The sequence below is a fragment of the Ipomoea triloba genome, chromosome 14 (assembly GCF_003576645.1).
Source record: "Ipomoea triloba cultivar NCNSP0323 chromosome 14, ASM357664v1".
NCBI lineage: Eukaryota > Viridiplantae > Streptophyta > Magnoliopsida > Solanales > Convolvulaceae > Ipomoea > Ipomoea triloba.
Genome location: NC_044929.1, coordinates 5771837 through 5795823, shown reverse-complemented (window position 1 = coordinate 5795823; position 23987 = coordinate 5771837). Strand labels below are relative to the sequence as shown.

The window sequence follows — 23987 nt, the reverse complement described above, 5'->3', positions numbered from 1 at the left end:
GAAGTTATGGCAATTTTGCCCGACTATTGCAAGGCGGGTGAAGAAATATGGACTGCAGAAGTACCACTCATATTTTATTATATCGTTGAATATCATTTCCCTGACCGCTTCTGCAGACAATTTCATGGATTTCAAGACGTACCTCATCCAGTGCAATTCCGTAAGGACTTGCACGATTTGGACGGACGATCAGGGAGATATATTTCAAATTGGCTAGAAAAACATATGGATTATGTGCAAGTCTACATTGATGCACCGAACCGTGTCGTCCAAATGTAAGTGCCCCAGGGTCAACATAGTGTAAGCTATGCCTACCTGAGGTGGTACCACCAGTGTGGGCGCCGCATCATTGGTAATCCTGCCCATGTTGTACGTGAGGGTTATCAGTCACTGTCCGCCGCTTATACTGAAGTGGTTAGTATGTGTTGTTTTTAAATATTCATGCGTTTAAGATTATTATGTTACGATTTTGGTGTGTTATATATTTTTTTGTGGCGTAGATATATGGGGTGTGGGGCCTGGGTCTTACCGGGAGGCGCTCAATTGATGAAGGTGAAAATAATGAAACCGTTGTGAACATGACCGGACAGGCTTTCAACTTGTTACAATCGACCCCGTATGCATATTTAGAGTACGTCACTGATGAGATGCTTGACAATGCACCTGACCCAGACGAACCGATTCAGGGTCTTCGTCGCAATAGGGAGCATCGGCGGGGGCGTGCGGGACAAGGCAGTAGGCGTGGGCGTGGCCGTGTTATGCATCAAGGCGTCCAGGCTGAGGGAAATACATGGGCCGATCAAGCTAATGAAGAGGAAGATGATGAGGATGAGGGTATGGATGACTGTGATAGGAGGGACAATCTGTTGCCCGTTACGATGAATTCCTCTTTTGACGAGGATGAGACGGGCCCTTCTACTAGTTTGTATGGTACCCATTCTACTAGTAGTTCGTATGGTACCCCTATTACTACCCAGTTTGGGGAGTACTCATCATATGAGATTGTTTCATTCGCTCCATCTTCATTTCAATATCCAAATTATACGACCCCAGCGAGTGCAGTGTACGACCCCACCCAACCTGAGTCATCTTATCAACAACCCCAACCTCACATGCATAATTATGAACCTCGTCCTATATACAACAATATGCCTTCGAGTCACCCAATACAAGACTTTCACAGGGGAGAGTCATCCGATCAAGGTGGTAGGCAATTGCAATTACCGACAATGGATGAGTTTCTCCCTCAGCCGGTTCAACAACAACAACGACGGCAATCAACGAGGCGCGGCCGCCCGACATTATGTGGAACTGGTTCGCGACATTACCACCCCAAGTACAAACATATATGCAATTTCCCTAATTTATATTGCCATTCAATTTATTGTTTTTAACAAGACTTCATTAACTTAACTTGCAGGGAACACCACTAAATTTTTGGATGACACCGGTGCTTTATTTTATTTTACAAATGTATATTAAATATGTTGAATTGTAGTAATTTAAAACCGGAATTTATCGTACAAGTTTTAGCGTTACTATCTTATCTTTAACTTACAATAATAATTATTACACAAGTATGACAAAATAATAATTTTATTACTATCAATCCAAATAATTTTTTACCGGTGCGGGCCGATTGACTTTGATAGGCTCCAAGCAACACGTGGACCAGAGGTTCGAAATTTTATTACTATCAATCCAAATAATTTTTTACCGGTGCGGGCCGATTGACTTTGATAGGCTCCAAGCAACACGTGGACCAGAGGTTCGAACCCATAACATTTTGCATGGTTCTGATACCAAATTGAATCATGTGCTCCATCCAACTAAAAGCCTAAGCTGATAGTTGGACTACACATTTATATGTTTATATTATATTTATGCTCAATAATTACACTAATCATTATCTCTTTTTTACTAATCATTTAAAGCTAATGATTGCCTGAGTAAAAAAATATTAAAAGGTAACACTCATGAAGAGGAGTGTTAGCTTTTTACCACATCAACACCCGTGTTTGTTTGTTTTGCCCGGTTTTTTTTTTCACAACATTTTGGAATCCAATTCAAAATAGCATGTCCGGCCGGGTAATGATCCGGCAAAATTGAAGGAAATGACATCTTCACCCTTCAGTTTGACGGAAAACTAACAAAAAAAGTAACGTTTTGGTAGTTAGTTAAAGGACTAAATCGAGCAAAGGGAAAATGACATCTTTGGTTAAAGGAAAATGGCATCTTTGGTCTCTTAGCCATACCCAAAGTAATGATTCAGTCCCTGAGTTATGACCGTATCCGAGTTTAGTCCCTCAGTTATGAACGAATTGGTGCATTTGGTCCCGGACCATTAAATTTGACGAAAAATTTCAAAAATATTTAAAATTTAAGGGGTAAAATAGAAAATTTACATTTTATTCTTTTTATTATTTCAAAATCACTTTCACAACATTATTTTTCACTTCTTAGCCTCTTATTTCAATGTTCTTCAATTCTAAAAGTATTTTTATAACTTTAGTATAACTTGTTAGGAACCTAGCTCTCGTATAACATGATGTCAAATTTCTCAAGTTGCTTTTATGAGAAATTCATTTGAAATTTTTAGTATATAAAAAATAATTATTTGACAAACTAAACAACAAATGCAATCAAACCAGAACTTTTGAGATTTTTAGTATCTCAAAATATTATTTGACATACTAAAAATCTCAAAAGTTCTAGTTTGATTGTTGTTAGAATAGTGTGTTTCACACGCCTAAAGACAATTTTTAAATGTTTCTTTGTTTGTGCTAAATTTTAAGTTTGTTATGCAAGACCCAAGTTCTTAACAAGTCATACTAAAGTTATAAAAATAGTTTTAGAATTGAACATTGAAATAAGAGGCTAAGAAGTGAAAAAATAATGTCGTAAAAGTAATTTCAATATAATAAAAAAAAATATGAATTTCCTATTTTACCCTTCAAATTTTAAATATTTTTTAAATTATCCGTCAAATTTAACGGTTAGGGACCAAATGCGTCATTTCATGCCATTTCATTCATAACTGAGTGACTAAATTCGGATACGGCCATAACTCAGCGACTGAGTCGTTACTTTGGGTATAGCTCAGGGACCAAAAATGCAATTTTCCTAAAAATTAAATCAACATTTTTAAAGAAATTAGAATAGTCCATGAATTCCAGCTGATATTAACTCAAATACGAAGTAATAATTACCAAAAGAAGCCAATATATAGTGAATACTTATTTCATTAGAATCCTACGTCTACCCTGAGTATATTCAACAAAAGTACAAATTCTCGCAACACAATAATACACTTACTGTTAACAGCTTACAGTTCCGACATTGAAGGGAAAAAACTGCCAACTAACGATGAAAATGCTGTTTATCCATTCCTCCGATGCTATAAAAGGTCTCTATAATCCATGAGCAGAATCAGCAGAAACATTTTGCACAGATCTGCGAGTACAAACCCTAGGTTGGCACTCATCGCATCACTGATTCTTTAACAAATAATCGTCCATCCGCTCTGCAGGAATCAAAATGGAAATGAATTTAAGGTTCCATACTTCCATGACAAACCCGAGACACAAAGAACCTAGATATTGGAAATGGTAAAAGCATTCAACTTCAACTTACGAATACTTCAGATGAATATTCATGAACCTAGCGTTTTCTTTGCTTTGGGACAATTCTAGAGAGCCTTCAATAACTTGATCTTGCTCGACGTCGATTGGATCGTAGAAGTAGATCAATGTCTGCAAAAGTTAGCAAGAAGCATGTGGGGCAAATTTTTCCACATTTGAACAGCTAGAATCAGATGTTTTCCCACTTTGTGCTTGCAGAAGAGGGTTAAAAGAAAAATTACAAAAATCTTACATTTTTAATTTCAAATCAACTGCAAATGTAAAAATCTACATGAAATGCAAGTCATGCACAAGTCGCATTCAGAAAAATGGTACAACAGAAAGATCGTAAGCATGATTCATGTTCCCAGCTTCCTGTAAATTCTGGATGTAAACAACAATAGCCCTTGAAGCTCATGATTATGAATTATGAAGGACAAGTTACTTGAGCTAAACGATTACACAATCTGTAAATCTGTAATCCAAGACAAACCATCCAAATTCCAAACACAGGAAAGCTGTTTATCTAATCTATAATCTCAATAATCTAATTAAGTAGATTTTCCAAACACCCACCAAAATATCAAACACAACAACATAAGTGAAATCATGATTGCGGATAATGTTTCACATGTTAAAAATCATGAACACCTATTCACTGTAGCAGAAGTAGGAAAATTGGTTTCATCATCTGACCTTTTATATTACTTGATAAGTGGTTTGTTCCACCAGTTAGTTAACATGCATCATATGATCCAAAACAAAGCAAAGACTTGAATCACATGTCTGTATAATTGTCTACATTCACAGTATAAGAAGTTAACATGAGTAATTAGTAAATGAAGCACCTGTTGCCAATGTGTTGGGGGATCCTCAGGTGCAGTGGACAGCACAAGGGCATCATTGGGATTCGCACGCTTCTTTCTCTGTTTGTCATCAGTGTTGTGACTATTAGAATGCTCAACAAATGATGAAGGCACTTCAATGTTAGATGGAAATATTGCAGGGCCACTAAACTCCACATCAAACCAGAAAGCAAACCCATGAAATGGTGCTGGATGAAACAGAATTAAGAATAATAAGTATGGAAGAGAAAAACAAAAATAAAAAACCAGTAACATAACTTCAAGGAGGAAAAAACTAATAAAGACACAAGATGGTGTTCAATAAATTGGTATGATTTATGAGTTATGGAGGAAAAACTCAGAAAGACATTAAATCATACCTCGCATCATTGACTTAAAGCTGAAACTTGTGTTGACACATTCTAGCTCATGAATTGTTACCGTATAACAGTCTACATGCTTTACCTGGCATTAAGTTGAAAATAAAACTATGGTTAATATTACAGTAGTGCAACTAGAAGCAAAAGCCAGTAGGTGAACACCTGCAAACTGGTTCATAAAGTTTATGAAGGAATTAAAGCCAAATAAATTTATAGCAATGGTTCTGGCAGTCTTAGCATATGTCAGCTCCAAATAACATCGTTGCAGCAAGAGATGCTTTCTCTTAAGTTAGAATTTGGATAGCCCAGCAGTTTAGCAATTGTATGCCAAATATGGAGCAGAGTAGACAGTTAATAAATAGTTAACAATGACTGTAACATCTCTCCTCCACTCACTGTAAATAGGGTTGAAATATGAGAACATCAAATCATCAACAGACAATGATCTAGAATAAATTCTTACACCATTCTGAAAATACTATAAAAATGATGGATAATATTATCCCTTTAAAACATAATATGTTGTATACTTGAGATTATACACTTCCCTTAGAGCTAAGGGCATGCAGTACAGGTGCGGTGCTTGATGAGCAGGTTGTGCCTAAAATCCTAAATAGATTCTATATTAAATGGGTTATCCATTGATCACCCATTCAATTAATGAGTGAAATGGGTTAGGATATATATTAGTCTAAATAAATTCATGAACCCATTACATCAAAGCCAACTCTTTCCATGATTCCTCATTAATCATTATTGAGTAGTGAGTACTATATTATTTTATTTTATGAACCATACAGCCTTTACAGGCCACAATTACTGCACCACTACTTCCATTGTTCCATAATAGTCTACCCTCTCCCCACCAACTCTGCCCACATGGCCACATCACTCTGGTGCAAATTTGAATTGTCATAAGCAAACTTGATTTCACATCTATCTACATGAAGGTCAGAAGTCCCATAGTTATTATCTATCCATATCACCAGCTCAATATCCGAGAGAAACTAATAAATCTGCTAAATACTATCCTCAGATATTGCTAATTTCTCTGATGAAATGAGTTGATCTGTGTTTAGTCCTTTCATGGAAAACTGGATTGAAAATAAGTAATCCATTTGATTATTGCACATGAGCTAGGTGTAAAAATTCACAAAACTGCAGCTGTCTGAAGAAATGCCTCAGATATATAAGTTAGCATGTCCATGGGTCATGGATCTACAGTCTGCTTCAACACGAGACTACCAGTACCAAACATGGTTTTTAACCCTTCCAATAGGTAAGGTTCCCACCAATCTTGACACAATACACACAATAGGTAAGGTTCCCACCAATCTTGACACAATACACACAGGCACATTTTATTTCTTCATTCATAACAATAATGAAAAGTAGAGGTATAAAAACTTTACAATGAAAGCATGCATCAACAATATTGTTCAGTATTCATACAGATTCTAGAGAGCTGAAAATTTAGATGGTATAATTATGATAATGAGATTCGCTTTAGTTAAATTGTTTTTTTATTCGATAAAAAGGTGAATGCTTTTACAGAAAATAATAAGGCTGATAAAGTTTTAAAAGAATAAAGTGTGAACATAATTACGTAAATAGTGCGTGAATAAAACCCAAGATAAATAGATATCAACAAAGATTCAGTAGAGAATGCCTCCACAAATTTACAGGTTATAGTGCTACAAATCCCAGACTGACTTTAATAGGCAAATATTTTCCTAAAATTGCCAAAACATTAGGAATTATGCAAACTTTCGAACAGAAATACACAATGAACACAAAAAGAATTGAGTGGAGCATACTCACCACATGTGGCCATGTCAAGACATTTTCACCAGTTATTGTTTCCACAGATGGCTCTTCAAATGCACACTGTTTTGCTAATGGCATTATAGCAGACACTGCAAAAAATCATAACGAAAACTACATAATAAACAGAAAAAGAGATGCCAAAATGTGTATACCAAACAAACAGAGACAGACTTTTCCTTAAAAAAGAACAAACTGCATGATTCATTAAAGAGTCATGGCATCCAGAAGGAGATGTGTAACATTCAGAAGGAGCTCTGTTAAGTTTGGGACAGAGCTCAATCAATTAAAGAGTCATGGCATCCAGAAAATGCATGCTCAAAAGAACAAACTGTATATGAATCTTACTGCATATACTCACTGTCTATCCCATAGACATTGCGCCAAAAGTCTATGCTTGCATTGTATCTATCAGGATGTGTAACAGGCGCCATATACAACTGCAGAGAGAGGTATATAATAAGAATCAAATATTTCGTGAAAAAGTGAATTAGAGGCTAGAGCACTGATTATCATATACTTACAGAGCCCAAGTCCTATGGTCATAACTAATTAAATGCAATCATGGCTAATAGCAAAAGTTTTGGCCATGTTCCCAAACCACCCCTCCTGGCATATGCACTTTAAAATGTCCTATCTAAATGATGATCGTCAAAAGATACACTTCTGACCTATAAAAATACACTAATGTTCTTCATAGAACTGAGAGCAACTACAATATTATGATTACGGTTGTGGTATGTAATGCACAATTTCAGAAATACTCCAATAACCACAAAGTGGAATATGCTCTCATACAAAACCAAGGAATATCTTTAAAATTAAAAAGTTAGCATTGTATAATTGTATAATATAAAGATGAATAGACGGGAAAAATAAAGAACAAAAAATGAGAAATCAGTATGAATACCGTTGCATTTGATGGAAGAATAAGACCACCTGGTTTCAGCCAGCGATCTCTAGCAGTGATGACACTCCCCAGCATGCTCTAAATGAGAGGACAAGCAAAAACCCCATTTGATATGAGAGATACATATAGAGTATTGAAACCGCAAAAGAACATAGCAAAATATAGAGCTAACAGAGAATATATAACATCTGCATGTTTGTAAAAGCACCTCGTAGAGAAGCATGTAACCCATCCACTCTGAAACTATAACATCAACCTCTTCATCTAATTCAACATCCTGCAATAACCTTAGCGCAGCTAAAATTATAGAATCAAATGTGGCTAAAATTACAGAATCAAAATGATCAAATACAAAGTGCCCAACCATCTATCAAAAGGAACAAATTGGCTAGTAAAGCAAGGAATATGCCAGTAATGGCCCTCCCTTGACACCAAAAAATTTTAAGGGAGACTCAGGGTTTTTAACTAGCAAATGAGTCTCGATCCCTTCAAAACTTCAGTGTTTCCACAAATACCAGAACAGAAAATGGAACATTCAAGTATATTATGTCTCTAATACTCCCTCTGTTCCATTTTGTTTGTCTGGTTCAATTAATGAAGTTTGACTAAAGTTATTTTCAATTCAATTTTTCATAATATTAAGTTTAGAATTAATATATAAAATTTATATATTTAGAAACTAGATTAAAAGTAATATTAAACACAAAAATTCAAATTTAAAAATAATTAAAAATTACTAAAGAAAATAAGCAATTAAGAAATAATTGGTTTGACCAATGAATAGTAAACAGGACAGGCAAAATGAGACGAGGGAGTATTATTTTTTTAAGTCAATGCATGACAACACTAATGACCGAATAGACTAATACTACCAAAGAATTGCATAAAGACTCCTTCACAAAATAGAAAGATATTTTATTATCCAAGTGTCAGAAAGCAGTTTCTTTGCAATGCATGAATAACTTAAAATTTCTAGATGCCTCCTAATGTAGCTAGATAGTAAATAAATTCATATCCTAAAAGTAAAAAATAACATAAACAAAATAGTTGCACAACTCTTTCCAAAGGATAGCAGCAATCAACACATTGAGTAATCCATACCTCAACCCTCCCATGCAGCACAATAATTGTGTCAGATAAGTTGTTAGCTTTCACAACCTCATTTGCCTGATGAGTCATTCAAAAGAAGATTAAAATGGGGTGAGATTTCTGTTACATTTACAGGATACTGTTTTATTTTTTTATTAAATTTTCTTAATGCTATTAAATGTAAAGGAATAGAAAACTGGATGAAAATAAATAAATAAATAAATAAATAAAATACAAAAGGAGGAGGTTAGAGGGAATTTGAAAAGTACACAGTAGAGAAGAATTCTTTACTAAATAAAAAATGGGGCATGCTTTAATTCAATCAAGACCTATTCCAGATAGAACTAAATCAATCAAATTAGATATAGGCTTATTTAGTTATTACATAACAGAATATGAGCACAAACATTCATACATTCATCCAAATGCTTGATAGTTCAGCATGAACTGAATAGGTAAATATGGAGTAAAATATGCAGAACATGTATGTATAATTTTCATTTACTAACTAAATTTAGGTAAAAAATAAATTCTTCATAAATGCAAATGCAAATGCAAATTAGAAATATTATATATATATATATATATATATATATATATATATATATATATATATATATATATATATATATAGAACCATAATGTTAATAAGGTCCATACTTGGGTGTTACTTTAAGATTGGGTAGCAATTAGTCCTAATTAATCAATTTTCCAAGGTATAGAATTGGTACTCTAGTATAGAATTATGGCATTTCATGTTCAACTACTGTATTTGTTATGCATGTCTTAGAAGTTAGAAGCTAAGTTATTAGTAACTTCTGCAATTATTATAGTAATTCAAGGATCTAGAAAGGATACCCCACCAAAAAAAAAAAAGGATCTAGAAAGGATGGATATTCAAGGCCAAGTACGTTCTTGTCATATTAGTGCCAAACATAGACACCCAGGAGGCAAGGTGATGGGTTATGAGTCAAGGCATGACAAATTTCATGTCCCATTGTTCACTTTAGTTTTATGTGGAAATCGTGTCCTCTTAACCAGGAAAGATTTGGAGAAAAATTTTTTGTGTTAATTAAATTTGAGGTCAAATTCAAGTAGATAAAGCCATAAAATCTGTCCCATGATTTAATTTACTTCATAAGACTAAAATATTTTGTAAAATTCTCTTCATTGAGTACTCTGTTGTGGTGAACATTCTTCACCCTATATATGAGAATTATAATCATGTTCCCATGTCTTGTGTCCTCTATCTTACTTATCGTTTGTGTCTGTGTTCATTACTGAAATTCCTTTACCTTTGAGTCAATGTTCATGACCAAAAGCAAGCAAACAATACCTTGTCTATATTATTTGTTCATATTCAAGTATAACTTTTCAAAATCTTTTATTCTATAAGCACAACTTCTATCTTTATAATTTATAAATGCATTTTTTCAAATTAAACCAGCATTGTGTTCTTTTTATTATTAAGTGTTTTCCTTTACCTTTAGAAATAAGGTCAGTTAGCTCAGAAAACTCCTTGTGACAATGCAGAGAGGCTACCATATTTTGTAGTGCATTTCTTGACTTTCTCAACCAATCTTATTAAACATACAGGAAATGATAGGCTTATCAAAAAAAACATTTTAAACAAAAGATGTACAGGAAAGGATAGTACAAGGAAACTGATTCATCTTTTATGTTGGCACAGTGGACTGCCAACTGGACAGGGGAAAATCCAAACATACTTTGGATACTAGAAAGAAAATTTACCTGTACTGCTATATCACTGGCATCTACTGCATATACCTGGGAAAAGCAATAGTTGATTCATGCATTTGAGTGATTAAGGGAAACAAATGACTCTAAAAATAGCTGAATAAAAAGATGAATTTTCTATTCTGCAAGAAGACCCATAGTGTTTAATGCATAATCTCACAAGGACAACCCATAGTGTTTAAATTAGTCAGTCAACCATAATAGGTCACAATTATTATGAAGAACAAGGGTAATTTGGAAAATCACCGATTTTAGTAAGGGATGCTGCTATGTGACTTTAAATAAAGCTTCACTTTAATATAGTAATAGATGCACCAAAGTTCAATGTTCACAAATCTCACTTCAGAGTTCAGATAATATTTTATGGTTGAAATTTGAAAGTGGTCATTTCAACATCCAATATCAACAAATCAGGGGCTGATGCACAAAGTTCCCTTTATCTCATCATATAAAAGTTGGGGAGGACAAAGAATTTGAAGTGGTGCACTATCTCCCAAGCTTCCCAATACCAGAGAAGGATTGATTGGGAGGATTTCAACAAAAAGAAGCCAAATATGAAGAGTATTAACAAACATGAAACTCAGAAGAAGAGTTGTCAGTATAGACAAAGAGGCAGGTAGCGTTCTACTGCAGTCAGTAGTGTTTAGTGATGCACAATATATATATATATATATATATATATATATATATATAAAGAGGCCACTAATGAATCAGCAAAGTTGTTTAGAATTTACAATTTTTCAACAATTAATACAAGTATAAACAATTTAAGAAGCTGCCAAGTAATAAAGCAAGGAATTTTTTAGGTGTAATCCCAATCATGACAATGCATGCATGTACCCAGAGCATGTTCCTCCTAGATCTCCTTAGGTGCAAATATAAACGCATTTCTTTAAAGCAGAAAAGCAACGACAAGCTGCTTATCTAGTTGATAGGCTGAACATTCATCTAAATTGCAAAGCATGAATCATTTGATCAGCGTATCAAAGTAACTATAGTACTATACAAAGTCTTACCCGCCTTGCACCAGCCTGAGCACAAAATATAGAGAGAATACCTGTGCCACAGCCAACATCAACTACAACCTGAAAATTTTATTCAAAACTAGATAGCATAAGCAAAAGCAGAAATTCTGCGGGGAAAAGATATACAACAAACACTTCTAACCCAGCAATTGAAATAGAATGCACGGAGAGATTAAATGTTTACAGAAACAGTTGTAGACATACTAAACCAAAATGATAATTAGTGGTCATCATATATCCCACCAAAATGTATAATTAAAATAGGCAAGAGTACAAAAACTTTGAAATGTAAAAATAAACCACTTATGCTTAATCTTACTTTTCCAGCGATGTAATTTTGATGCTGAAATATTGCATTCCTATAACCCTCTGTACGTGCGCGGTCCTGTGTAATTCAAGGTAAGTACAAATACAGTCTCACAAACATATTATACATGTGTACATACTCTTGGTTTCCTGGTTTTATTTTCTGGAGGATCATTTCATTGTAAAGTTTTGCAATTGTTTTGTGGAAGAATTATTTTGGTTTGAAGTGGGAGGATGAATTTGAAAATAAGCAATCTCCGATAATGCAAAAGAAAAATAGTTTAAAACAAACACACTCAATCGACCATGAAAGCATGAAGCCAATATCATTTGCACAATGTAGAGGATTTAAGAATCAGAAAGCTACGACAAGAATTGCAAAAAGCAATTCCAATTAAAAGCGAGCGTATAACAGCATTGCATATAGAGAGAGAGCAGAGATGACCTCACCTTAATCATCTCTTCATGAATGCCAACGTGAGCATAGGAGTTAAAGTAGGCCTTGTCGAAGTCCGTACAGGGAGGGGTAGGCCTCTCTCCCTCATCCTGCTGCTGCCAATGAGAAACCCTAGCCCCACTCTCGACGTTACCGTTACCATTTCCCTGTGCGCGTGATCTGCCGCGGCTCAACCTTCGCCCACGGCGGCCGGACACATGGTGGCCGCCATCGCCGTCGTAGTGGTAGCCGTTACTAGAACCGGAACTCGTCGATCGGAACATTTGCTTTCCTCCTCAACCGCTACTATTCTTAGTCTACTACCGCTAAACTACCAAAACTGAAGCAAGGCAGCGAATTTGTACTGTCCTTTAGCTCAGCCGCACTTAGGTTCGAACTTGATTCAAAACCGGTGCCAAACTCAAATTTTATTAAAAATTTATGTAGAAAATGAAATTTCAAGATTCCCACAACTTTTTTATTATTATTACGGAGTATTATTTAGGTAAATTATAAAAATTCTAAAGTCGATCAAAATGTTGAGTTTGTAATGTTTTCATTGTGCCTCGTATAATTTGCAAAAAAATTTGGGTTGTACTTGGTGGAAGAAACACCCATGTTGATCGGCTACGTAAATTTTTCTACGTAAATTATTTGGTGTTGTAAAGTACGGAATAATAGATAATTTAGATGTGAAACTTTTTGTTGTCTCTAAACACACTTTATACGAGGAGGTGTCTATTATTTGAAATGTAAACTTAATTAAAATCTATTTGCTGGTTGTTGATTATTGCTAAATAAGACCAAAGAAATTACATTTGAAATTGATAGCGTAAATGGAACCGAGGGTTACGACTACACAACGAATACGTATGTTTTGTGAATAAGTGGAAGAGCGCTCGTAGGTGGCCGGTCGGTCTACCATAGGGCGACTGGACGGTCCGAGGCTGAGTGGTATTCCGAGTGGTAGGTGGTTATAAACAGGTTGCTAAGATAATGCAGGTTGCTATTACGGAGTGCAGGTTGTATTATATAATGCCGCCAAAAAGGAGACCAAGCATTAGATTAAATATTGTCCGCATGGACAGCTCCACTAGTGACAATGGTGAAGATTGGGAACAAAGTTTTAGATTAAATATTATTACCGTTAAATTATTATATTATTAATTAAATATGTAAATATTATAACTTTTGTGTATAGAGCATCTTTACCATTAAATATCATATTATTAATTAAATATTTTAGTATTATTTTGTATAGAGCATCTAAATTATTTCAAATTTAAAAAATTTTGAATTGAAAAAAGAAATACTGCCTTGATGTTGGGAATACTGTCAACTACAAATACGAGCTTGTTGGACCGGACCGGTTACGGGTCCTTTGTTAGTTTTCTTGTTAGCTTAAGGAATGAGCTCGGTATTATGTGTTGAAGTCAAGAGGCTCTCGAGCTAGGATGTGGTAGATGATCGAAATTCGCCAAAAGTCCCAATCACTAGTAATTAATGTGGTATTTATAAGCTAATTCCAAGGGACAAATACCGAAGTTCTGGCATGTTTGGCACGTGGCATGCATGCAAGGGGAGTGATTGGGAATCGTGCTGGATTCCTGACTTCTTGTCCGTACTAGGTTGATAACAGGAGTAACAACTCCCAAGTGTATGTGATCGGAGACCAGTCTCGACCATGGTAGGTCGGAAAGGAAGATGGGCGGCCAGTTGCCTATTAGCCTCAGCCTCGGTAATGCGTTCAGGTCGTTCAGTTCAGGATGACTGGGAAGCGCATTACCGTAGGTAAGGTTGAGATATAGACCGAGTGTGATTGGATTGGCCCTAACGGGCCAATTCGCTTGGGACCGACCGGCTTGTAATACCCAAAGTAAAATGTATGTTAGGGTAATATTCACCATCATGCCTTATAGAAATGAATTCAATTTTAGTGGATGATAATAATTATTATGAGGATAATAATATAAAGTTGCATGACAGTAAATTAAATATAGATATACATAATAATTATTACTGTCAGAATAATAATATAAAGTTACATGACAATGAATTCAATGAATACATGATAAAAATTATAATGGTAAATTACATATTATTACTAGTTACATAATATAGAAAAATATATGCATGAAAGCTCATAAATGAACTAATGTTAATTGTAATATTTCTTTGCTACCTTTAATACTAAAAAAAGACATTGTCATACACAAAAATATCTATAATCTGTACTTACTTATTTTGGGCAAAATACCTTTGCAATATGTGTGTTATTAGTTATGCACTTTTATAACAATTCTGATAATATACCTAAAAGATAGTTGCAGGTTCTTATATTGTTAATCAAATACAACTACTTCTAACCTTCATTAGAAAATTGATAACAGAACATCTAAAAATATCTTCATGAAATATTAATGTGCATAACGATCTTTTGTCTATGAGAAATGAATAACTACCAATATTTGTAAAATGATATTTGCAATGTTGCTCTTTGATTCTACGCTCCTAGCCAAATAAATAAATAAAGCATTTGGACTCATAGTCATCACTCAAACAAATTTCAGAAAGAAAAAAGTATTGCTAAAAAGTGAGAGTCGTAATGAATATTTTGAGTTATTACTTACAATGTAAAATAACACTATAGGAAAATGGATTAGCACGATTCAAAACTCCCCCGAATTAAGTATTTATAGATTCTTTGAATTAATATTTAGAAATTATTATATTGTTAAATTTTGTAAAATAAAATTATTGTAACTAATTGTAAAGTGACACAACACTGCTTTAAATTTTGTTAAGTCAAACTAAATTTGGTACTATATTGGGGGCTAATAAATTGATTTGGTATGCATTTTAATTTTCCGCCCATCCTAGACCAAAAAAAAAAAAAATAGCTTTGAAATTTGAAATCAATCAAATTAAGTTTTATTATAATATGCGTAATTAAAATACATAACAAATCAATTCATTACAAATTCGTTAAGCTTTATATATATATATATATATATATATATATATATTAAGGATCAAATGAGGACCTATAGATAGGTGAAGACCATGTTGACTTATCTGATCCTTTGATTTAAATAATTCAATAATTGTGATTAATTTTGTACAATAAATTTAATTTTTGGCGCTCAGTTTGTTGTGCATTCGTGCTTAGTTTGCTGTGCATCAGTCTCAATTTGTTATGCATTCATAGTGTGATTGTTGTGCGCCCCTCCCACTTTGTTGTGCAGTTGCATTCATAGTTGTTAGATCACTTCAAATAGATGATCTGGATTTGTCCACAGGGTCCTCACCTAATAATAGGTTCTCGCATGATCCGGAACCTATATATATACCCATTTTATTAAAAAAATTCTTATAATTTTGAAATCTGACTATCTTGTATTTAATAGAAGTCCTAATATATTTTTAAATCTTGACTATGTTATGTCTTGTTATTGTGTAAGATATATTAAGTGGGAGAGATGCAATACAAAAATAAATGGACCATTTTTTAATACTTTGTATATATATTTCATAAGTTCTTGTATGTATTATGAATTTAAGGATAACTCTTAAATATATAAATTTCATTCACTAACACTAAATTAAATTGTTGGGCGTCGGTCGGGTTGGCAGAGTTCAATCGCTACTCGATCCATCGAGACGGTCGGGTTGGCAAAGTTCAATCGCTACTCGATCTGTCGAGACGTGGCGTTGTAGCTTATCATGAAGAGATGCAGTTAAATGATTAATGTCCACCTACTTATCACCAATTAATTTTAAGTAGGATAATGACAACTAAATATATAGCCAAAGAATTACAACAAAAGTAGTATTACATTTCATCCCCTCGCTGAATTTAGTAGTTATTCTTTTTTAGGTGTAGTAGTCCAAGATTTCCACCATCTTGAACCTTTGACCTTTGGTTAAAAATGCATTAGTCACTTCCAGTCAACCACACCCATGTTATATTTAGTTGTTAATGATTAGTTGATTACTCATCTACCTCGATTCACAATTTATATACCATTGTATACAAAGAGAAAAACACTTGTAACCAGACTACTAGTCTCGAGACCGGAGATGTCTCAACTTGATTTTTTTTTTGAGTAATAATATTTAACGTATATTATCATTAAAAATAATATAATGTTAGTTTTTTCTTCAATTTTTTTTTATTTAATCTCTTTCTCTTGACATGACAATATAAACTCTTTTTATTTATTGAGTGCTTAATTAGATTATACCACATCAAGAGAAGAAGATTGGAATGAGAATTTAGAAAATATGTGAAACATTACTTTACTACTAATTCACATTGAAAATACTCGTGATGAATACTTTCTTTATGGTGGTGTTGGAAAGAGTACAAAAAAGTATATCTAATGTTATCTTCAAAAAAAACAAAATTATATAATGTTTGAAAACATTTTAAGGGCAATTTAAAGGGTTGCATTTTTTAAATGTCATTATGTTATATCAAACTAGTGTAATCCCAAAACGATACACGAATATATTTATAGTTAACATATTTCAATTAAACTAATTTATTTATAGTTAGGATTTCTAGTCATTAAGTATCAAAACGTGAGCTCCCATTAGAAATTAAATAGTCATCAAACACTGCAAAATTTCTTCTAGGTAGAAAAACACAATGTATAATGTCTAACACATTGTTATTCATATTCACTTTGCAAATCAAAAAAATATTCCCTATGTATGAATGCATTCACCCATGGACTAGATTTCATTTGATCCCTCTCTACAAAAGGTAGCATTCATGATATTAAATTAGGCAGAAAGTTATCAATAGCCTAAAACATCTTGAAAATGAACACTGCGACTAGAATTTGCAACACATACTATTATTTGTGAAACTAGATGCACTCCCTGAAATGTTACACCACTCTATGTATGATCATGTCTGAGAATAACAATGTAATAGAAAAGCTATCCAAGATACCATATTCTTACTGAAAAATAGTAGAAAGAATAAAAAGCCAATTCAATGCAGCAGCATCCATACCCAGACACAACAAAAAAGAAAGGTGGCATGCCATTGCATGACTAAAGCAATTCCGCAAAAGAATACACATGCCAATGAGAGTTAAGTCAGCAAAACACATTAAAAGAACCAAGTAAAATTTCAAATACAGTCCAACAGCATACCATAAGGTAATCAATTCCGAAAGTATAATTGAGAAACTAAAACTGACTTTTCCCTAAAAGATATAAATGTTTCTTTAATTTGGAGAAGGAATCACTGCAGTCTACAAAAGTAAACAAATGCTGGCAAACATCTATTCTAGGGATAGGGGTGGCATATTATGTCCAGTCTTAAGTAAAACATGATGTATCTTCCACCTTCTTCCTGTGCAAGATCAGTCCGGCATGATGTTTGAAAGCTCTACACAGCCTTCTTCTCAATGCAGAGGTCATTTTAATTTCTAACACTTCGGGAGATACCATCTGCAGAAGCTGATAGCTGTCCTTAATAATTGGGTGATACTCAATTTCTTTACAGAAGGCCTGTATTAGTTTAAACAAAATTACAGCATTATAAACCAAACTTAAAAGAAATATTTGCATATTGTTTGTGTAGGTTGAAAAAGGAATACCTCAGCAGCCTCCGGAGAAGAACAGGCCAAGTATATTGTGGTGGCACCTTTGATTTCCTGATCCCCAAGCATCTGAGCCAGTCTTGTTTCCCCCGATGAGATATCCCCAAGCATCTGAGCCAGTCTTGTTTCCCCCGATGAGATAAGAATGTTTTTTGCATCTGATCTATTAACCATATTCCGGAGAGAACTGAAGGACACAGCATGCAATTTCTCAATCATCACAAAATCCTGCACAAATAACAAAATGCAAATTAGAGTGCAACATGATTAAGAAATGATCTAAGCAAGAAAATGGGAGTTACTAACCTCATAGTCAGACATGACCATTTTCAGATCGCCATAGCTAGGCAATTTCATAAGAAATTGACCAAGTCCTGCCTTATAAGCTTTGTTAAAGTATCGAACTGAAAATATCATGTCAATATTTTCCAATTTCGGAACATTCCAGGAGGCAAACTTGAACTTAGAACTCAATTTAGCTGGGGAAAACTCTAAAGTCTGCAAATTTGGTGCTTCAATTTTTGATTTGGGGAAGGTGCGGACAAATTGTAAAACCAATCTCTTAAGAGTTGAACTTGAAATCTTCACCAACTTTTTTGCTTGTCCATTGCTTAACCTCAATTCTTCAAGACACTGGAATTTAGGCAGAAAATATTCCAACTGCGAAATCATGCCACGACCCAATTCCAGTTGTTTCACAGTGGACCAAGTAGACATGTGAATAGCACATGTTTTGTTTGAACTGCTATACGAAAGTTGATGAAGACTTGGTGCATCAATTCCAATTTTTTGAAACTCCTTGCACTGGTCAACTTTAAAGCTCTTTAAGTGAGGTTTGCAAGAAATATTGAGAAAATGCCCCACACCAATGCATCTTACAATTGATATTTGCTCAACAGCAGGGCAAGCATTCACAATATCTTGCATCAAACTTTCATCCGCAAATAAGCATTTATTAAGAGAAAGCTTTGCTAAACATGGTAGATTAACGTTGCCTTCCTCCAAATTACACCGATATAAATCCAACACCACAAGTGTTTTGGCATTTAGCACCTCTTCAGGAATGGAATATAAAACTTGAGAATGGGGGATAAAGTCAAACGATCGACCAAACCTAAGCGTAAGCTTGGAAACATTCCTTTCAGTAGCAAAATCTAACCAACCGTTGAGTTTTGCTGTCAATCTTTGAATGTCAGGAAAACAGATACTAAGACTGAAATTTTCAATGGATTCCTTCCTAGACAGGCATTGATCAACGCAATTTTCAATAAAATTCAAGAATCTATACCCATTACGAGTCATGAAGTGCCCATCACACATGCAAAAATCAAAATGAAGTTCAAAATTGGGGTAAGAGAGCCAAATGTCATGCCAGTGCTTTGAAAGAATAGAAGTACGGACTATATCCTTCATCGGAAGACGGGAAAGAACCTCATAAATGAGCTCATCAGGCAGCATTGACAAATAGTCCACCATTTTCTTCCTATAGCAATGATGTGATTATGTGAAGAATTTAGAAACATGTGGTGGAGCGCATTCAGAGTACAGCAATACAATTAAAATATGAATGGAAATAAAATCAAGATCGCACATTTATCAAATATGGAATTATGAATGGAAATGAAATCATTTATCAAATATGGAATTATGAATGGAAATGAAATCATTTATCAAATATGGAATTATGAATGGAAATGAAATCAAGATCGCACATTTATCAAATATGGAATTAACCATTAGGGCAAACTAATAAAGAGAATAAAAGTTTAAGAATATGAAGATTGGTTCGAACCTGACACCTGATCCCGGACGATGGAGACGGCCTGGAGGAGAATCTGCGAATCTGCGGTCTGCCGTCTGCCGTCTGCCGGTATGCGTAGAGGCGAAAGGGTAAAGCGTCGCGTCTCGGTCTCGCCGTCTCTACGTTGGTCAGGAAGACAAAAGAGAAAGAAATTAGAAGAGTTAATTCCATAGATGAGTTAATACCTAATATAGTCCTCGACTATAGTGGTTTTATTCAATTTAGTCTTAAGTGACTTTTTGTGCTTAATTTAGTCCTCGACTTTAATGATTTTACCCAATTTAGTCCTCCTTTAGGAATTCTGTTAGTTCGCTGTTAGTAGAAGGGTTAACATGGTAATTTTCTTTCGATTTAAAAACAATAAATAAAATAAAATAAAATTTCCCCATCTTCCTTGTAACAAGCCCTAGAAATCTAAAAGCATACAAACCCAACAATTGATTCACTTCCAAGATACAGAGTATATATATAATCGCAGATGCAAGAGGCAATTTGATTATGCTCTGTATTGAACTGTGCATCAATGTCAGCACTTCCCAAGAAAGGAATTGCTTCTTCCAAAGTTTAAACAGAAAAATAAATCAAAATTCTAAACCCATACGTGTTATCTTGCGGCAGATGAATTTCCCTTGAATTTTTTCCGGTACATTCACATTTTGTGACTGCGCCGCCGTGCACACAAAAAACCATAATACTATGTTGGTCGTTATCGTTGCATCTCGAAAGCCATTGTTTCTTCGTCTCGAATCCCCCATGGTGTTTGCTTTCAGTTCTGCATTTGCTTTTAGTGCCAACAGTTCGTAACAAGGTTCAACAATGGCTGGCATGCCAGCCGTGCATAACAAGTTTCCCGGGCGTTCGGCATGTGTATGCTTTCAATTTATCAATGGGTTTTGTATGCTTTCAATTTATCAATGGTTTTTGTATGCTTTTAGATTTCTAGGGCTTGTTACAAGTTAGATGGGGAAATTTTATTTTATTTTATTTAGTTTTTTTAAAAACGAAAGAAAATTACCATGTTAACCCTTCTACTAACAGCCAACTAACAGAATTCCTAACGGAGGACTAAATTGGGTAAAATCATCAAAGTCGAGGACTAAATTAAGCACAGAAAGTCACTTAGGACTAAATTGAGTAAAACCACCATAGTCGAGGACTATATTNTGTTACAAGTTAGATGGGGAAATTTTATTTTATTTTATTTAGTTTTTTTAAAAACGAAAGAAAATTACCATGTTAACCCTTCTACTAACAGCCAACTAACAGAATTCCTAACGGAGGACTAAATTGGGTAAAATCATCAAAGTCGAGGACTAAATTAAGCACAGAAAGTCACTTAGGACTAAATTGAGTAAAACCACCATAGTCGAGGACTATATTAGGTATTAACTCTTCCATAAATACTAATTCCACTATTCGTACCCTTAACGGTTAATTTTGTACTAATTTTGATCTTTTTGTTAAATAGGAGTTATTAGTTAAAATAAGTATGGTGGGTGTCCAAGCAAGGATTCGAACCTGGACTTCTTGTTAGGAGTTATTAGTTAAAATAAGTATGGTAGGTGTCTAAGCAAGGATTCGAAGTCCAAAATAGGAGTTATTAGTTAAAATAAGTATGGTGGGTGTCCAAGCAAGGATTCGAACCTGGACTTCTTGTTCATAAAAAGAGTTTATACCCATTAGACCACAAGTACTATTTAGGTAAGATGAGAAGTTATTTCTATACATATCTGATTGCTCGCTGGAAGCTAAGTCTGGATAATCAACAAGGTTAGGTAGACTAGTGGGAATTGAACACAAGATTCCTGGAGTAGACTTATAATATAATATATAACCTTATAGCCTTTTACCACCCACTTATGCTAGCACGACCATGTCTCCATTTACTGTATAAATATTATTTACATATTCAAACTCTGATAATATAAATACCTCCCCTTCACCCTTTGTTAAACTCATTCCGAAAATCATCAATAAAATTGCCTCTCCTTCTTCATATTTCAGTGCTTGGTGGATAGTGCAACCACACATACAATATGTGTGAAAAGAATTTTGCACATTGAATAAGAAATTTGTTACTACAGTATTTGGTAGTACAAAATGATTAAGGGCTCTAGGAGAGCTGACCAATATATTATTACCTAGATGGTAAAAAATCTAATATAACTTTACCCAGAAGGTAAATTAAGAGCACTAATTTTTATTTGTCACCCCTTGGCACAAATCCTAGATTAATTATGAATATTTGATCCACAATCCCTAAATAAATCCCCGAAGGACTGCTATGATAAATAAATAGTCATAATCTTCTATGGAAAGACAAAATTAATACAAGACTCCATTAATTTTTAAAGGTAATAACGTACTCCGGTAGAAGTACATGACTAACCTTGTACTCCAGTAGAAGTACATGGAAAGGTAATAACTTTGTACTCCGGTAGAGGTACATGACTAACATTGTACTCTAGTAGAAGTACATGAAAAGGTAATAACCTTGTACTCCGGTAGAAGTACATGACTAACATTGTACTCTAGTAGAAGTACATGAAAATCATACTAAATAATGTGAGTCTCATTGTCTTTTATGATGGTCATATTGTACTCCAGTAGTAGTACATGACAAAAATTATGCTAAGTGTTTATGAAGGAATATTATTCTCCGTGTTCTAAACCTTCACACTTGGCAACATTTGGATATTGGGATATTTTTCTAATAAGGTCTGGAAGACCTCGATCAAGGATTAACTATTGGGTGACTAATGACTTATGATTCATGAATGAAGTCTGCAACTTCTATTTTAGCATTATGCTATTCCACTAAAAATGTTATGAGTCATAAGTAAATCACATCATGATGGTTTGCCTGAAGCAAATGGTGCTTGAAAGTCATAAGTGAATCATATCATGATGATTTTCCTGAAGCAAATGGTGCTTCAAAGTCATAAGTGAATCATATCATGATGGTTTGCTTGAAGCAAATGAGTTATGAATTTAAATGTGCTTGAAAGTCAAAGGTGAGTCACAATATCATGGTTTGCCTGAAGCAAACAAGTTATGAATCTAAATACTCTCACCATCCATGAATTTATTTGGCATTCAAATAGAATCATTACCAGCTAAAGTTGTGAATACTCCTTCAAGAGTAGAACTCCTCAAGGGACCAAGTATGCACACTAACACTCCCTATCGCCAGAAGCGCAGGAGACTAATTGGTGCAAAAGATTTAAATTCGTAGAAAACTATAATTGGTAAGTTTTCTCGGTCACTCGAGAAAGTTTTCCTGTCCTGAAGACGTAACACCTAGTAACCCTGCATGTGCTCCATACAGTATAAAAATGCCCAAATTATTTTGGCATGAGCAATTGGGTCACTTTGGGCAAATACAATGAGTTAGATATTTTTAGGGATATCAAACTTGATCGAATCTAGCTCACTACATATCATGACTATTCCCCCATACACCTAGTACGTGATAAACAGTTCCCAATTCTGCGTTTATATTCTTAGTATGCACTCCATTTTACTATATCACCACCATAACGTATCTCTAAGGGCTATCGAATGAAATTAGGTATATATGACGATTATAGAACTCTGTTTGATTGTCAAAATACCTAGAGCCCATGATAAGGGATCAATAGATACGTTTATTGCATACTTTATTGAAGATCATTTATTAGCATTAGGGGGAGATAAGGTCCAAATTTAATGAAATGCCGAGAATTTCCATGGAATGGAAAAATCTTCATCAGTTAAATCCACGTACTAGTTAGACTGAACCAGAAGTTCAGAAAGATAACTGAACTAGAAGTTTAGAAGTAAATATATTTGCGACATTAGCAAATAATCTGCCAAATAGATATTGATCATGCTGATCAGAAAAGAGTGATAAGTTCCCATATTTAATCCCCAATTTGGACCGTATATCTCTACTGATACTCCTTGACGCTAGAAGTGTAGGAGGTCTATCAGTTTAAGAGATAAGAAATATAATACTAAATCTAGTAAAGAAGCATTGTCACTCTTATTTTGATGAGAATTATGTCCTGAAGACGTTCGTCAAGATGAAGAAAACTCTAGTAAGGTGTACCAAACAAATACTATGGATGTGGAACGTCAGATCTTAATATCTTTGGGAAATGTCAACAATCTGGTTAATTTAGAAATTGTCATGAATGTGGGAGAAAATTATAATAGTTGTCGATAACACATGCCTATATAATTGCTCATTTAAATAAACTGGATCCAGGTGAGGTGCCAAATGCATCCTCATTAGTTAAAATTTAAAGGAGCAACTAAGGCATAACTCAACTCGCTAAAATACATTATCTTTATAACACGTACATCATTGAATGTAGCCCTGTTGGTTACAAAT

The 23987-nt window shown here is 34.3% G+C and overlaps 2 protein-coding genes across 2 annotated transcripts; both read right to left on the bottom strand.

The window, feature by feature from the left end:
- Positions 1-3159: 3159 nt before the first annotated feature.
- LOC116003668 (probable protein arginine N-methyltransferase 6) lies at positions 3160-12647 on the bottom strand. Its single transcript, XM_031243571.1, has 13 exons — positions 12208-12647; positions 11771-11836; positions 11443-11511; positions 10421-10456; positions 8681-8746; positions 7788-7856; positions 7580-7657; positions 7031-7109; positions 6667-6761; positions 4846-4930; positions 4469-4674; positions 3634-3752; positions 3160-3523 (listed from the first exon to the last, which is right to left on the bottom strand). The coding sequence occupies exons 1-13, from the start codon at positions 12475-12477 to the stop codon at positions 3481-3483; spliced, it is 1281 nt and encodes a 426-aa protein (XP_031099431.1). The 5' UTR covers positions 12478-12647; the 3' UTR covers positions 3160-3480.
- Positions 12648-17291: 4644 nt separating this feature from the next.
- On the bottom strand, positions 17292-19753 carry LOC116003675 (FBD-associated F-box protein At4g13985-like). Its single transcript, XM_031243581.1, has 5 exons — positions 19604-19753; positions 18118-19294; positions 17923-18039; positions 17809-17880; positions 17292-17719 (listed from the first exon to the last, which is right to left on the bottom strand). Exons 2-5 carry the CDS (start codon positions 19285-19287, stop codon positions 17528-17530), a joined length of 1551 nt encoding a protein of 516 aa, XP_031099441.1. The 5' UTR covers positions 19288-19294; positions 19604-19753; the 3' UTR covers positions 17292-17527.
- Between the last annotated feature and the right edge of the window lie 4234 nt (positions 19754-23987).

What these genes read in the sequence shown, in the direction of transcription:
- LOC116003675 (XM_031243581.1), bottom strand. Translation starts at nt 19,287, where the DNA reads ATGGTGGACTATTTGTCAATGCTGCCTGATGAGCTCATTTATGAGGTT. An exon ending in TGGTCATGTCTGACTATGAG is followed by an intron (nt 18,040 to 18,117) that starts GTTAGTAACTCC and finishes TTATTTGTGCAG; the next exon opens with GATTTTGTGATGATTGAGAA. An exon ending in GGGAAACAAGACTGGCTCAG is followed by an intron (nt 17,881 to 17,922) that starts ATGCTTGGGGAT and finishes AGACTGGCTCAG; the next exon opens with ATGCTTGGGGATCAGGAAAT.
- LOC116003668 (XM_031243571.1), bottom strand. Translation starts at nt 12,477, where the DNA reads ATGTTCCGATCGACGAGTTCCGGTTCTAGTAACGGCTACCACTACGAC. An exon ending in CAATGTCTATGGGATAGACA is followed by an intron (nt 6,762 to 7,030) that starts GTGAGTATATGC and finishes GATTTTTTGCAG; the next exon opens with TGTCTGCTATAATGCCATTA. An exon ending in CCCCAACACATTGGCAACAG is followed by an intron (nt 3,753 to 4,468) that starts GTGCTTCATTTA and finishes TAACTTTTGCAG; the next exon opens with ACATTGATCTACTTCTACGA.